Source organism: Dasypus novemcinctus, chromosome 24 (assembly GCF_030445035.2).
Source record: "Dasypus novemcinctus isolate mDasNov1 chromosome 24, mDasNov1.1.hap2, whole genome shotgun sequence".
Classification (NCBI taxonomy): Eukaryota; Metazoa; Chordata; class Mammalia; order Cingulata; family Dasypodidae; genus Dasypus; species Dasypus novemcinctus.
In genome coordinates, this window is record NC_080696.1 from 63325475 (window position 1) to 63341878 (window position 16404).

At 63.4% G+C, this 16404-nt stretch overlaps 1 protein-coding gene across 1 annotated transcript in view; it reads left to right on the forward strand.

The window, feature by feature from the left end:
- PHACTR3 (phosphatase and actin regulator 3) overlaps positions 1-16404 on the forward strand; it is a 213522-nt gene that overhangs the window by 107260 nt on the left and 89858 nt on the right. Inside the window, exons 2-4 of the mRNA XM_058287272.1 lie at positions 4296-4457; positions 8820-8897; positions 15068-15250. Coding sequence (XP_058143255.1) covers positions 4296-4457; positions 8820-8897; positions 15068-15250 — 423 coding nt within the window. The remainder of the gene's footprint in view (positions 1-4295; positions 4458-8819; positions 8898-15067; positions 15251-16404) is intronic.

The following is a 16404-nucleotide window of genomic DNA, read 5'->3' on the forward strand; positions in this document are numbered from 1 at the left end:
GCTGTGCCCTGGGCTCCGGCACTGGACAGCACACGCTACAGCCCAGCGCCTCGGGGGGTGTGCGCACGGCTCCTCCAGCTCCCTCGTGGCCACGTGCGCTCTCCAGGGGCAGTGCTTGTGCCCCTTTTATCCTCGTACCCCTGGTGCCTGACGCCCATCGGTTCTCGGTGACATGAGGAGGAGTAAAGGAAGGCGTTCCTGGCTGAACAAGACCGACAAAACAGCGAGATAAAAGTGAGCGGCACCTGGCCTCCCCACGCCCTTTTTCTCGGACACGCTCATTGCAGTGTTCGACTTTTGAGCTTTATATTCGGATCTGGAGTCAAATCTTGCTTCTGCAAATGCATTTGTTGTGTGGCCTTGGACAAGGCACTTGACCTCTCTGAGCTTCATTTTTTCCCGTATAAACTGGGGAGGAGGATGGTATCTTCCTGGCAGGGTGAGGCGAGGCTCGAGTGTCTGGCGCATGTTCATACTTGTGGTAATAATGACAGGTACACGTTATATGCTAGACACTTTCTGAGAATATTGTGTGTGTGTAATCTATAGAGAAAATTTACAAGGTAGGTACTATTATTGTCTGCTTTTTACAGATGAGGAAGCAAAGGCACAGGGTGGTGATGTAAGTTGCCTTAAATCACACAGCTAGGGTATCAGTTAGCACTTGCTTTAACAATGCTGCGTAACAAACCATCCCCAAACTCAGTGATTTAAAACAAAGATCTCCAGCCCACTTCCGGGATGCCTGGTTCTAGCACCTGTATTCTTTTTTTTTTTAAAGATTTATTTTATTTATTTCTCTCCCCCCCCAGTTGTCTGTTCTCTGTGTCCATTTGCTGCGTGTTCTTGTCCGCTTCTGTTGTTGTCAGTGGCACGGGAATCTGTGTTTCTTTTTGTTGCGTCATCTTGTTGTGTCAGCTCTCCGTATGGGCGGTGCCATTCCTGGGTAGGCTGCACTTTCTTTCGCGCTGGGCGGCTCTCCTTACGGGGCGCACTCCTTGAGCGTGGGGCTTCCCTATGCGGGGGACACCCCTGCGTGGCAGGGCATTCCTTGCGCGCATCAGCACTGCGCATGGGCCAGCTCCACACGGGTCCAGGAGGCCCGGGGCTTGAATCGTGGACCTCCCATGTGGTAGACGGACGCCCTAACCACTGGGCCAAAGTCCTCTTCCCAGGCACCTGTATTCTTAACAACTATGTTCTACCTGTTTCCACGCGTACGGGAGAAAGCCCATCCAACAATAATGATGACAAATGGGGCAGGATGGAGAGGAGGCCGCAGGGCTGTGGACACCAACCTCAGAGCTCCAGCAGGGGGCTGATGTGCATTTTGTCCTAAATGAGAAGGGAAACCCCTGGGTGGAGCGAGTAGGACAGTGATGCCATTCCAGTGACCTTTGTAAGAGAGCCGGGTGCCCTCCGCAGGGCGGGTGAGAGTGGACGTGGGGAGAGCCGTCGGAAGGCCATCGCCAGGATCCGGGTCGGAGGCGCTGGGGCCTGGACAGGGTCGGAGCAGTGGGTCCGGCAAACTAAGGTGGGCTCAGGATCTCCTTTGGAGGTTATTCTATGTGCTGCTTGTTTTTGCTTTGGCTGCTAGGAGACTGAGAGCCGCGTGTGCCCTCTGGAACCTAGTGGTATATACTGGGGGGACCGACCTGTCCCCTGGCTTGAGGCGACGGTCTTACCCGGGTTTCCTCGGGACTGCCTGTTGCGGTGTGTGACTTTCCCGTAACTTCGGCACGTCCTCTGTGGACCCAGTGCTCCGTCCCCCTTACGCTGACCTCCGTCTTCATCTCCTGTTGGCTGGGAGCCCTAGGGAGACCTGGACCCATCCTTTCCTGTTGTGCCAAAAAATGCCCCCAGGACAGCTGGAGTCCTTGGGGCCACTGGGCCCGGGGGCTCCACTCCTGTGTGGTCGGTGGACGGAGGAAGGGAGGGATAAGAACAAGGATAAAAACACAGAGTAAATTGCCTCTGGGAAGAGGGACCCGCCTGCGTCCCCCAAGGGGGGGCTGGCAGGAGGCGCCCCAGGTCGCGGCCTGGGCTTCCTCAGGCTGCTCCCCGCTCTCCTGCCTGCCTGGAAACAAGGCCGAGGATGCCGTGGCGCTGGCTTTGTCCGTGGCAGGAGGACCCCGAACAGGGCCCGCGGATGTGGCACGATCTCGACCGGCCGTGCCCCGGGTCGTCTGTGCGCCGAAAGCAGGTGGCGCCAGTGCCCCGCGAGCACCAGGGCTGGAAGGAGGGCACGGCCGCCGCCCCCCCCCCCCGGGCCTGCTGGGGGCTGCGCGGGGCTCGAGCCCACCTGCAGCCTCCCCCAGCTCTGCAGCCGGCGCCGACTCTGCCTCAGTTTGCTCACCTGTGACGTGGAGTCCCGACCCCCGGGGCCCGGGCAAGGTAGTGCGTTGGGCCAGTGCCTGCTGCTTCCCTCCCTGATGGGAATTATCCTGCCTGTGTGACGTAAACGGTCATCGGGAGCGTTATTGCCGCGAGGCCCCCCCGGCTCGCATGGGGTGGTGATCGGAGGGACGCGGTGCCTGGGCGCTGGTGGCGGGGTGCCCCCTGCTGTGATTCCAGCAGCCGCTGTCCCCGCGGGCCCCTCCGCCCTCCCTAGGAGGACGATTTGCTTCACGGACGTGGAGACTGAGGTGGGGGCCTGAGCGGCAGCCGCTCCCAGGGCCCAGGGCTGGGCAGTGTCCCCCCAGAGGCATGCGCTGGTCGCCGGCCCCGGGGCCGAGCGGCGGCTGTGGTGCAGGGCGCAGTGACTCCGCCACGCGCTGCCCCCACCACGCCCTGCCCTTCTCTGCAGCGGATCCAGGGTGGGCCGCCACGGCCTGGTGAGGGGAGCGGGTGGCGCAGGGGCACCTCGGCAGAGTAGGTGGGAGTACCCAGGGGTCCCCCCGGTTGTCCCTCACCCCCTGCTTCCGGGGCCCCTCCGCGTCTCTTTGGGTCCTCGCTGTTCAGGCTCGGGACCCCGGCGCGTCCTCCCCGGGGGCAGCGGGTGAATCGCTGCGTCCCGTGCACTGAGCCTGTCCAGGCGGGGGGGGGGGGGGCCCTGACCGAGGTCTAGGGCCTCGCGCCCGGGGACGCGGGCGGCTCTCGACCTACGCTGGAACGACCTCAGAGCTGGCCTGGAGGGAACCCCGGCCGTCCTCGCGGCCGGAGGAGCATCCCTTCCCTGTCCCTGAGCAGTTTGGGGCCCCTCGGGCGGGCGTCCCAGCCCTGCCTATGGGCCCGCGATGCCAGGCCGTCTCGAGTCGGGGGTTTCACGCGCTCCTCTACCTTCGCCGTTTTGTCAGCCGCGTTTTGTTTTCCGTTTTAACGACTCCTCTCAGGGCAAGTTAATACTTTGCTTCTCGTGGTGCAGAATGCCTCTGGGCACGCCCAGCGCCCTCCCTGCCTGACCCCGAGCAGCCAGTGCCTCCCGGTTCTCCGCGGCCCCGCAGGTGCTCCCTCTGCAGGGCCAGCCCACCCATGGGTGCAGCCCCCTCTCCACATGTGGGGCACGTGCTGGGTGCTCTGGTGCACCCAGTGCTTCATCTCGGCTCCCTCCTGCACACGTGCACCTGCTCTCTCCTCTCCACATATGCACGCAGGGCACAGAGGCAGCGACGGGCGGGTGAGGAGGTCGTGCCAAGCCCTGCCTCGGTTTCCTCAACTGTGCGCCTTTGCGGATCGCACAGCACATACGAGAACGGCTTCTTTTCAGGGACAGGGCGGGGGCCCGGAGGAGCCGCTGGTGCTCTCGTTCTGCGGCTGGTCCCTGGGCAGCTCTCAGGGGGCCCCATGCTGGGCCCCGAGGCTGGACCAGCGAACGCAGCCCTCTGTCCCCGGAGAGCTCAGAGCCGAGGGGCCCGGGGCCTCCTTGCCGGTCCTTGGTGCCAGCACAAGTCCCTTCACGAGCAAAAGATGAGGGACTGAGCCCCGCCTGGCAGAGGAGGAAGGCAGGGAGACTTCCAGGCAGAACTCTTGCGCTGCTAAGCTGACATTTACTGGGCGAGAGGCAGAGAGGAGGGAGCACAGCGTGCCCGCGCACACGGCACGTGCAAAGGTCCCGGGGCAGGGCCGTAGCCGGTGTTCACGTCGCTGTGGCGGAAGGCAGAGTGGGGCGAGAGCCGCCTCGCCTTAGGGGGCTGCAGGAGGGAGGGTCTGCGCGGAAGGGAAGCAACGGGTGGTCTCGGGATGGGTCCCTGCCGTCGGCGTGCCCGGGCAGGACGGGCCCCTCTAGGGAGACCGCCCCGGGGAGTCCCTGATGCTGGGTGGTCACCGGGGACCCTCCCCTGGTTCTCGCCTTCCAGATGAGCTGGACCAGGCCCCCCCGGCGCGTCCCGAATATCTCGTCTCAGGGACCCGCACGCCCCCCGCCAGGAGGCCCAGCAAGCTGGCCACTCTGGGTAGGATCTTCAAACCCTGGAAATGGAGGAAAAAGAAGAACGAAAAGCTGAAGCAGACAACGTCAGGTAAGCCAGCCGCTGGGGCAGTGGGGCCGGGGCGCGGAGGTCAGGGTGCAGGGGTCAGGGCGCGGGGGCCATGGCACCCCGCAGGGCCCAGGGGCCTCGCTGCGCGGCGACTCCATCTGACATCCAGGAGCTGCTCGTGCGCCCCCAGGTCCCCCAGCCCGGCCCCTCCAGCCCTCCCAGGGCCCCAGGCCCCCAGCCCGGCCCCTCCAGCCCTCCCAGGGCCCCAGGCCCCCCAGCCCAGCCCCTCCAGCCCTCCCAGGCCCCCCTGGCCCCCCAGCCCGGCCCCTCCAGCCCTCCCAGGGCCCCAGGCCCCCAGCCCGGCCCCTCCAGCCCTCCCAGGGCCCCAGGCCCCCCAGCCCAGCCCCTCCAGCCCTCCTAGGTCCCCCTGGCCCCCCAGCCCGGCCCCTCCAGCCCTCCCAGGGCCCCAGGCCCCCAGCCCGGCCCCTCCAGCCCTCCCAGGGCCCCAGGCCCCCAGCCCGGCCCCTCCAGCCCTCCCAGGGCCCCAGGCCCCCAGCCCGTCCCCTCCAGCCCTCCCAGGGCCCCAGGCCCCCCAGCCCAGCCCCTCCAGCCCTCCCAGGTCCCCCTGGCCCCCCAGGCCCCCCAGGCCTCCCAGGCCGTCCCGAGGGCGGGGCAGGTCCGCATCGGGCACACCCGTGACCCACGCTGCACGCCCCACCCGGCACTGCGCAGACCTTACCCTGGGGACCTTGTTAGAAACGCTGAAAGGCTGAGTCAGGGCGGACCTGGGGCGGGCTCGGGGTTCTGGGCTGGTGACCACTTGGGGTCCCCCACCTGGTGCACCCTGGAGTCCCCCGAGGAGCGCTGACCACGCTGGGGCCTGCCGTGTCTGAGCTCCCCAGGTGACGGGGTCACGGCTGTAGGTCTGGCCTTGTCACCTTGAGGCCTTGCTTCTCCCAGGAGGACAGGGTCAGCCGCTCCCCAGAGCCTCTTCCTAAGCGGCTGCCGCCCAGGGACTCCTGTCCTGACCCCTTTCCCCAAGAGCCCGGACACGCCCCATCTAGAAAGTTCTGTCCGTCACTCACCTGCGGCTGCTCCTTACACACTGCCGATCTCTGGGGGCCGTTGTCTCTGCCCCCTCAAAATCCAAAAAAAGCCCCCGGGGGAAGCTGAGCGTGGGCGGGGTTAGCCCTTGTAGTCATGGTGACAAGGCGAGGGGCAAGAATGGCAGCTAGCGACAAGGACACGCGCCTAACTGCGCTCGGCGCTCCGTGGCCAACCCGGCGCCCAGAGCCGCCGCCAGGAGGGCCCTGACCACGGTCAGCCCCGTCCTGGGGAGACAGACTCAGACGGAATTCCCCCGACGGGCCAGGCAGCACGCGGCGAAAGTGGGGTTCCCCCACAGGGCCAGGCAGTGTGTGGCGGAAGTGGGGTTCCCCCACAGGGCCAGGCAGTGTGTGGCGGAAGCGGGGTTCCCCTGACCAGGCCAGGCAGCGCCTGGTAGAAGTGGGGTTCCCCCACAGGGCCAGGCAGTGTGTGGCGGAAGTGGGGTTCCCCCGACCAGGCCAGGCAGCACCTGGTAGAAGTGGGGTTCCCCTGACAGGGCCAGGCAGTGCGCGGCAGAAGTGGGGTTCCCCCAATGGGGCCAGCCAGTGTGCGGTGGAAGTGGGGTTTATGCCAGGCGTGAGGGTGCCTCGTAACCCGGGCTCCACGCACGGGTCCTGCCTCCCGGCGCCCGGTGCGGACGGGCCTCCCGGCGCCCTGAGCTGCGCGCCCGCTGGCTGCACCTGAGACCACCAGAGGGAGAAGCTCGCCCTGTCTGGGCCCTGGGCGCCCGCCCTGGGGAGCACCTCGCTGGCACTGTCGCCTCCGGCACACCCTGAAGTCCCGTTTCCCTCCAGCCCAGAGAGGCACTGAGTCGCGGCCCCCGAGGCGCCGGGCACTAAGCCCAGGGCTTTGGTCCCCCCCCGGCGTTTAGCCCCTCCCGAGATTGACCAGTGGAGCTTCCCACCAAGAAGGGAAGCAGAACCAACCTCGTGCAGGTCCTGCTGCGTGCTGGCGGGGGAGCCTGCGGCCGCTCACTGCCGCAGAGGCAGGTGGGCCGTGGGCAGGTGGGCAGGTGGACGGGCCCTGAGATGATGGAGTGGGGTGGGGCTGGAGGAACCGGGCAGCAAGGGGAGAAGGTGGGAGGGGGTGGGCACAGCTTTGGGCTGGGGGGTCCAAGAAGGCCCCTCTGAGGGGACAACGTGGAGCTGAGGCGTAAATGGAGGGTGTGGCACGTTTGGGGGTCAGCGAAAGGCCGAGGGGGCTGGAGCAAGTGACCTGGGAGACTCGGGGTGACCCTGTGCTGCACCCCAGCCATGGAGTTGGCGGGTTGAGGTGCCTCCGAGTCCTCCCCTCCTCCCGGCTCCCACAGCGCTTTCCATCCAGAAGCTTCTTTGGGGATCTGGGGAGCCCAAGGGCCTCAAGGTTAATAACTGCACTGTCACCATGCTCGGGCCCCCTCATTCAAGCATTTGGAAATTTGGGGAGCAATACTGCATTTGTTCTGAAACTGTTTCCCCCCTAAGCTGTGGGATGTTATTTTATTACAGCGTGTTAAACCCCTGATGTCATAGAAACGTTACTTGAAATGAGATGAGGTAAAAATAAATTTAAAGGAAGATTTGAAGCCAAAAGAGATTTGGGGGAGTGTGAATTAAGTCATGCTCCAAAGATGGGTCCCCAAAAACTCAGGCTTGGAAAGCAGCATCTTGGTATGCACTGCCTAGGGGTGGTGGGGCAGTGGGGGCAGTGGAGGCAGTGGGGAGGAATGGGGGCAGAGCAGCTCAGAGCAGCACAGCCGCCCCTTGGCTGCACGGCCTCCTGGGGAGGTGGGGACGATACTCTCAGCCTCTGCAGGTTACCGGGCAGTCCCCCCAGCCAGCGCCGCTGACCTCCCCCCTCTGGCTGGCCCCCGTGAGGTCACACCCGTGTGCGGCTGCTGGGCCCCGCAGGCGCTCGCCCGGCTCTGCTTGCCCTTGCCGTTAGCCTGGCCCGCAGCCCTCACGTCTTCCAGAGTCGGCGTGCTCCACAGTGCCTTCTCCTTTCCGTGCCTGGCCTGGCCCTGCTTGTCCTCCAGCTCCCTTGTAGACCTCGGGGAAGCCAGCTTGACGTTCCAGGCTTGCGTTCCCCCCAGCCCTGCCCCTTGGTGCCCCCACTTCTGGATTTTCTCTCCGTCGTAGACGCTCATCTGTCCTCCCCCAAAAGGTGCTGGCCCCTGGGGCAGAGGTCCTGCCTGGCTTCCCCGGTGACTAGCACGGCACTGGCACACAGCAGGTGCTCAATAAATGCTTTATTTTTTTAAAACTCAGTTGAATAACCTCGACACCACTGCAGGCTGGTTGCCAGACCCCCCGCCCCGCTGATTTCCACGCTGCGTGGAGATGGGGCTGGGCGGGTCTCATCCCCCAGTGGACCCCCAATACCTTGCCTGGCGCTCAGCAGCTCCTTTGTGCCGCCTGAATGCGTTTGAATAAACCGGCCTGTGGTCATCGTCTGTTCGCTGTCCGCTTCCCCGCTGGGCCCCCGTGGCGTGTCTGCCCACGCAGGCCACCGGTCAGCCCTTGGTTAGCTGGTCCCAGAGCGGATCTTGGGCTGCCACTGCCAAAGCCAGGGTCCAAGGGGGTACTTGGTTATGTGTTTGGAAATTGGGGTTCTACTGTAAAAAGATGATTATAAGGCAGGCTAAAGCCCCAGCCCTCGATGGGTTGGAGGAGGAGGAGGTGGTGGCGAGCGGCGGAGCTGGTTTTGCTCTTGGACAGGGCCATTCTGGAGGAAGAATGGACAAGATTTGGCATGAGTGGAGTTGGGGAGGCCCCCGGCCTCCTCCCTTCCCACCTGCCTGGTGGGGGCGTGGAAAGCGATTAACCTGCGATTTATTGCCAGAATCTCCCGTGGGAAGGGCCCTGGGCTGTGGACAGACTCAAGTGGCCTGTGGGGACGTGTTCAGCAAACGGTTATACGAACCGCAGGAAAGGACCCCTGAGTGTCGGGGAGAGGGGACACACTCCTTGGCTGCCAGATGAAGGAGCATTTGGTGGAGGGTAGGGGTGGGCAGTGGGCAGTGGCCTCAGAGAAGGGGCCTAGCTGGGGGCTGCTTTTCAAATCATGAAAATGATTGCTTTTAAAAATCTGATGTGCTTTACTTTTGCCTGTGTTTTGTGTGCAATTCTTAGCAAAATTGCCTCGTAGGAAAGCTTGGACTTGTTGAATAAACACCCCTGGGCGCCCGGGTCCCCTGGCCCCAGGCCCCCTGCTGGCTCACTGCTCTGTTCTGTCCGCTTGAGGCCCGGTGTGGGCGGGGGCGGACGTGGGCCACGTGTGCCCTTGGCCGTGCCTCACCTGCATCTGTGTGTCGTGCAGCGTTGGAGAAGAAGATGGCTGGCAGGCAAGGCCGGGAGGAGCTCATCAAGAGGGGGCTGCTGGAGATGATGGAGCAGGGTAAGTGGGGGCCCCGGAGGAGGGGAATCGGCAGGCTCCGGGGTTCCAGAGGGCGTGTGCGGCCCCATGTGAAGCCCCGAGGTGGGGAAGTTCCCAGCCTGAGTGCGGCGCCTGGGGCATCTCGGAGCCCATGGGTGGGTTCGGCGCGTCCTGGTGGCACCTGGAAAATGTCTTCTTGCTTCCCAGCAGGCCGGGCTGGGTGCGCTGAAGCTAGGGGTTAGGTGGCTTCCTCCAAATTGGTGGCAGTGGCTTTTGCTTTTCCTTTTTTTACCGTGTTCACATTTGAAGCCTTGGCTGGGACACGTTGTTATTGCCCTACCACCACTGCTGCCGTTTATGAAGCACTCATGGCTTGCCAGGGGCGGCGTCGAGCTCACCGCATCTCGGCTGCTCCATGCTGGCAGCAGTCCCCCGGGCCCGTGTGGCTGTTAGCCCCAGTTTGCAGATGGGAAAGTTGAGGTCTGGGGATGCAACTGCCCAGGGACACTGTCACATCCTGGTCTCCTTAATCGCCGTGTCTGCATCTCGTTCCTTCTCGGCTTTTTGGGGAAACGCTGGCCACAGTTGCTAGTCCAGTGAACGTGCCAAAAGGCTCTCAGCCTCCATGCCGCCTCCTCTCTGTGATCAGTTACCAGTAGGCACAGGATTTAGTCACGGTGTCACCCCTTCGTGATTTCTAGTTCTCTCAGATTCCAAATCTTGGCTAGGAAGTTTCACGAGACCTCACAGGTCTCCTTGGAGCTGGGCTGAGCTGTTGCCTTCTTGCTGGAGCCACTGGGCATCCCCGAGCCCGTTGCCCGGGGTGTGCACATACATCGGATTCCTCTCTCTCTTCCAGGCTTAAAGTATTACCAGTGTCTTTGTAACTTGGCGCAAAGTATCAGGAACCTGGGAGGGAGCTCCTGAAGTAACTTTTAGAATCACGAGGTAGGATCTCAGTGACGTGGAGCTGGCTGGGCTTGTGGAGCCTTTGGTCCTCATTCTCTTCTTTCAATTCAAAAAGCCAAGTATTTTGAAGATGCTGCTCTCAGGGCAAACCTAAACAGGAGATTGCGTAACACAAGGAAGAGAATGTCCCCGGCGAAAGGGAGCTCGCCAGGCCCGGGGCACAGGCCCCTCAAGTCCACCCACCCACGGGGCAGCAGTTGCTGAGTTAGGACAGTGGACTCTTTTCACTTGAATGCAACCAAAATGCCCTAACGTCTTGCAGTAAGGATTTCTCGACAACGGACAGTGCTTTGGAGCTTAGGGAAGGGAAGAGGAAAATAAAAACTGTGCTGAGGCATGTTTATCATCTACCCTACAAAATATTATTTTGATCAGTAAAGAGCAGGTCAGGCTGGAGGTGGGAAGCCTGTCTCTAATAAACCGGGGAGTTGAATAAAACTAGAGGTGCGTTTCGGACTTGCTTCACCTCTGAACTTTAGAGACACGGTTTTGTGCAATGAACTCAGGACAGGGGCCCAGAGACAGATGTCCGGCCGGTGCCATGGCAAAGGCCCAGCCAGGCCGACGGCCCCTCGGGGAGCTGCTGGCCTCACGACATTGCTTCTGTCTGTGCCTGCTTGGAAAGTGCTTTTGCTCACGAAGGGCCTTCGGGCCGTCCGTCCTGGGGCCGCGACAGCAGGGCTTCTCCCGAGGTGAGAGGGACTGCTGGCCCTGGCCGCTGGTGCCCGGCCGCTGCCGCCTTCCCCACCCGGGAGGCTCGGGATCGAGGCAGGTGCTCCGGGCCGGGCAGCGCAAGGGTCCCTGGGCTCCTGGAGAGGGCCCTGTGCTCGGCCGCCACCTGCAGCCAGGAGCGCCCCCTCGTGGCCGCCCGCTCGAGCCTGGCCCTGGACTTTCACAGCAGGCACCCAGGAGCTGAGTGGGCCACGGGGACCCAGGGTACCGAGGGGTCGGCCAGACCCTCGCAGGACACACACGGGGCCAAGCTTGGCCAAGCTTGGCCAAGGCGAAGCCTCAGAGTGGCTCTGCCTGAGACCCCCACCCCAGCGAGCCCACATGCACACGCCTGCGCAAGTGGCCCCAGAGGCTCCTTCCCGTAAGGCAGTCAGGAAGGGGGCTGCTGGTATGAGCCCCCCAGCCTGGACGACGCCTGGGACCAGGGCACGGACCTCTGGGGGCCTTTTAGGGCCCTAACCTGTTTTTTTCCTTTCTTTTTGGATTATATTTACATTATAGTTTATGCTCTGTCCCGCAGAATTTTTTAAGTTATGACAAAATAAATAACGGCCTGTGCCTGTCATTGCAACGTCATTCAGGACAATTCCAATGTCCCCAAAGCACCCCATATTGCACCTGTTTCCCTCCCCCCCCCAAAATTTCTGGTGGCCACTGCCTCCACATCAGTGATAAAAGTTCTTCTATTGCTAGAATCACAGTAAGTCTGGAGTAGAATGCCAGTAAGCCTCCTCTAGCCCTAGGATCCTGGGGTGGTGATGCCCACTCCACCCCTGCTTAGAGGGGCTTAGATCCCACAGGGAGATGGATGGGCCTATCCTGCTTGCAGTTCTAGACGCTCTCTCTTCCTTGGGATGGGCTTTGTCCTTCGTCATCTCCTTGTTAGTTGTCCTGGGTGAGTCCAATGACCTGGAGAGTAGGTGTTGCAGCTCTGTGGAGGGTCACTAACCTGTGTATTTTGTGAACTGTTCTCTCTTTCCGCCTTTCAGTCCTACAACCCTGGTAATCTAGCAGGACCTGCCCCCTCCTACCCTGCCAGGACCCGGGACCCCTCACCCTGCAGGGGCCCACACCTTTATCTTGCCAGGACCACTCTTGTGTCCTTAAGAGGTGGGCCCAGACCTGCTGCAGGGGCCAGAAGGGGGCTCTCCTGTGCCCTGCCCCCCCTCCCTGGGGGCCTCGGTAGCCCAGCCACGGCAGGGACTCTGGCATGAAGTGTCCCCTTGCCCAAACGAGACGAGGGAGCTGCCTGCACCACAGCACCCGACACCGTTTTCCTGAATGACTTTGCTCCGTCATCTTGGGTCCTTTTGGCATTTTCTTACATAATTCCAGGAGTTTTGTACTTTGTCAGCAGATGTGAAGCAAAGACCGCTGTTGTGCCGGAGCTGTATCTGCTGCCCCAGACACACCGAGGCCACCTCATTCACGTTTGGCAGAAATGCCCAGGCAGTGTGTGTGCGTGTACGCGCTTGTGTGTGTGCTCACGTGCCTGTGTGTGGGGCGCACTCCCCCATCGCGGCTGCTCAGGGTAGACTGAGGCCCGCAGCCCTCCGCTTCCCTTGGCAGCTCTTGGGAGCAGGCGGCCAGCTGATGCAGGACATGGAGGAAGGGGCCGAGTCACCCACCACTCTCCCACCCCAAGCCAGCTTTTCCTAGCGGCGGCTGTGCCACCAGCGCTGTTTCGGGAAGGGTAACTTTTCATTGAACGTGACCTCGAGCTGCAGCTGAGAGCAGCTCAGGAGCATCCTGTGAGCCGTGAGAGCCGGCACGTGTGCCAGGGGAGCCTTTGCCCCCAAGCTCAAGCTGACGACCACTGTACTGTTTCTGTTGTTGACCACGACAAGCCAGGATGTGGCCAGCAGGGAATGATCTGCCTTTTCTAAAACGCAGAACCCACGTCTGCAGAAGGCGGGCCCTGGCCTCAGTGAACGCAAAGGGACGCTGTGAAGGTTGAAAGGCCACTCAGAGAGGGCCGTCCCACGGCCCTGGCAGAGCGCGCCCGCTCAGCGCTTGCCGTCTTCTCCGTGTAGACCAAAGGCCGGGCGAACTGGCAGAGGCCACTGTGATTGTGTGTCTGCCACGCGCGAGCATCGGGAGCATTTGTTGTGAGCTTGGCTGCACTTAGTTTTGTCCACCTGCTGAGTTTCCTCGGCTCAGGCCTGGGCTTTGCTGGGTCAGGGGTCAGAAGGCAGCAGTGGCCGCAGGTCAGATCTGGCCCAGGATCTGTGTCTACAGCCCTCGAGCTGGAGGTTTACCTGTTGAAAGGGTTTACATAAAAATCAAACTTCAAAGAAGAATGAGCAACATGGCTGCTGTGATGAGCCCTCCTAGCCCAGACCCTGCCCCCTGGGGAGCAGATGTGTGGGAGAGGGGATGCGACGTGGGACAGCCCCGATCCCTCCGAGGGTCAGTGAGTGAGTTGGGCTTGGCGTGAGCCGTGGAGTCTGCGGGAGGAAACCACGCTCTCCTGGGGCTGCTGTTTTCCCGTGGGCTCCCTGCCCAGGCCGAGGGGCCGGCAGTCACTCCACTGTCATCCTCCACAACAGCGCCAGTAAAGCAGGTGCGCTGTGCTTGCTTCACGCCAGGCCGGTGGCGTCCAAGACTCGTTTAATCCTTGCAGGACTCCGAGAAGGAAGCAGCAGCAGAAGCATTACCTCTTCCTAGCTGGGGAAACTGAGGCCCAGGGAGGTTTCCCTATGGAGAAACCGAGGCCCAGGGAAGTTTCCAGATGGAGAAACCGAGGCCCAGGGAGTTTTCTAGATGGGGAAACTGAGGTCCCAGAGAAGCTTGCTGAGTGGGAAAAAGAAACACCATGCGCAGTGGGAGGGGATGCGTGGGTCAAGTGAGAGTAGGCTCTTTGTCCAAACCAGGACACTTGAGGGTGGGAGGGAGACCGTTAGAGGACTCAGGACAGTGGGCAGGAACTAGGGTCGGTCTGGGCCGCCAGGGCCCCCCACTCCGACCCTGCTCAGAGCCCACTGCACACGGAGGCTGCGGGAGGAAGCCATGGGGGCGGCGGAGGCGGGCTAGAGGCCCCTGCCTCCACTCTGCTGCAGTCCTCCTCGCGGCCAACTGCGGGCGCCCGCGGGCCGTGAACTAGGAAAGGGCCAGGAGCTGGCTGAGCCCCACCTCGGCCTGCTGCGCGGTGCTGGGCCCCGAGCCCGGCACCGGCCGGCACGACCCCCTGAATGGCCAATGAAGGGCTGGACCGTCCACGGCCCTGCTGCCGAGCGCCACACGGGGGTCGGGGCCCACGTCCTCTTGTGGCCTCGTGGGGAGCCTGGATGGTGTTTGTTCTGGGAGGGCCCCCCGTGTACGCCCCTCGCCCCTGGCCGGGCCCCGCTGCGGTTGTCTGGGGGCTCCTGAGAGCGTGCTCTGCCCCTTCAAGGGTCAAGTGAACCAGTGCGGACCAGGGGTCCTGTCCCCGTGGAGACTCCCTCCTGCTGGCGCTGGCTGCAAATTCAGGGCCGCCCTGACCCCTCGGGCTCAGCTCCTGCTCCCTGGCTGTTGTCGTGCTCGGGGCTGCAGGAGGGCACCGGGAAGAAGGGCAGGGTGGGGCCCGGGAGGCGGCCAGCGGGGCTTCCTGCCGTCCCCTCCCCGCAGGGTCTCGGGAGAGCGTTTCCCTCCTGGTGCCAGCACGTGGGGGTTGCCGACGGGCCTCAGAGGGCGCGTTGCGTAGGCGTGACCCGTCGATCGCTCACCCGCATGGCTAACCTCTCCCCTGCACCTCTGGTCAAGTCGACCTCGTGACCCGGAGCCCCCCAGCCTGTGCCGCCTCCGTGGACGACCTGGCGGAGCCCAAGGCCCCTGGGAAACAGGCTTCTTCGGGTGTGTCGTGCCAGGAAGCTGCGGGCAGGGGCTGGGCTTCTTTCGGGGAAGGCTGACTTCTGCCCGCGCGCCCGATGCCCTCCCAGGGCCATCGCAGGGCCGGGCACGTGGTAGGTCCCCGACAACGCTTGCTCGATGGCGGCTGAATGGGGGGAGAAGGGCCACCTTGGCCATCAGCAGGTGTGGTGACGCTGTGTAACGAAGCACCGCGGAGGCGCAGGGGGCAGCTCCTGCTCCGCCCGGCGCGGCCCCTGACCCACGCGTCCCCAGCAGGCCGGCCCCGGGCGGGTCCTCGCGGTGACGGCAGAGGCACGAGGAGGGAGCGACAGGAATCATGAGTGCGCTCTCTGAGCCTCTGCCAACATCCCCGTGGAGAGAGCGGCCCCCGGCAGAGTCGGGGCGGGAGTGGGAGCCATGGAGGCGCGTGGCAGAAGGCGTGGGTACGGCGTGGGGGGCGGGGGGCACCTTCAGCCTTCCACAAGGCCTTGGGCGGGGGCACGGCCATGGTGTCCAGGAAGCCACAAAGCCTGGCACTCACCGTGGGGGGCGGGGGCCCGGGGGCCCGGGAGCGGGCGCTTCCGGGGAAGGGGCCATGCGAGGATGAGGCGCCAGGGAGGGTGGAGGGGCAGGGGCTGCCTGACGGCCAGGTTTCCTCGCAGATGCTGAAAGCAAAGCGGGCAACCCCGGCGGAGGCCCCCGAGCTGCGCAGAGCGAGCCGTGCACCCCCAAGCAGGAGCCGCCAGCCTCGGGGGACATCTCGCTGGGGAGTCCCATGGCCGCTGGGATGGATCAGGCCTCCCCGGGGGAGCAGCTCTCCTCAGACGCCCGCTCGGACGACACAGGTAGTGGCTGGAGGCCGGGCCGGGACGGCCATCGGCCTGAGGGTAGGGGGCGGCTGCTGGGGTCCCCGGCCAAGGCTCCCTGACCCGCTGTCCTGGCTGCGGGGCTGAGTTAGTGTGTGCTGGAGCGTTTTGCCCCATCGTCTCTTCCCACATCTGGCACAGTCGAAAAAGGGAGGTGCTTAAAGGTGTCCACGGGTGACGGTCACCCCACGCCGTGTGCAGGGCGTCTGCACTTCGGCTGGGGACTTCTGAGGGGCTCTCTGAAGGAGCAAATCGCCAGCGGGGCCATCTCAGCAGACCCCAAAACGGTGGGGTAGGGGAAGGGTGGAGGCCCCTCCCGGCCGCTGGGTCTCCGAGAGCTGCCATGCCGCTGAGCGCGCTTAGGTGGCTGCCCCGCCGATTGGGGGCGCAGGACGCTGGGGTCCTCGAGCACCAGGGTGTCCCTCCTCCCTGCCCATTCCATTCCCAGAGAGGCGCCTTCCATGCAAGTGAATTGGGTTGGGAAAAGTCGGGACTGAAGCCAAACAGCCAAATACTGCCGTCAGGAGGTGTCAGCCCAGCTGACAAAACGGCAAGATAGCCCCCGTCTTACGCCAGCGCCAGGCGCTTGAACTTGGTGGGGGAAGCGCTCTGGCTGCTGGATTTGCTCGCGGAGGCCATGCTGGGGGGACAGTCCTGTATCCCCCTAAAGCCAGCACAGCAGCTGAGCCTATGCGAGGACAGGAAAGGCGAGGTCTAGGTTTTGGCGATGCAGAGCACCCACAGAGGCACGAAGTCCAGCGAGCAGGTGGAGGCACCCACGGTTAGTGGCCTGCTGCGGTCACAGGGGGAGGGGCTGCCTGGCCGCAGCTGAGTCTAGAACCTGTGGTTGTGGCCACTTTCTCCCGGGGACTCCTTGGCCCACGCCTGAGTGGAAGTGGATGGAGCCGTCCACGTGCTTGAGATCCCCCTTCCCTCCCTTCTTTTCCATCCTTCCACTCCCTCCACCCCCCTCCATCTTCCCTTCTACCTCCTCCACCCCTCCCCTCCAACCCCTCCATCCCCCTCTATCTCTCCCCCTCCCCTCCCCCCCTCCTCCCCTCCCTCCCCCATTTCTGATGGTGTATTTATCCTTGAATTCACAGGAGGTTAAAACTGTACATGCACTCCACTGT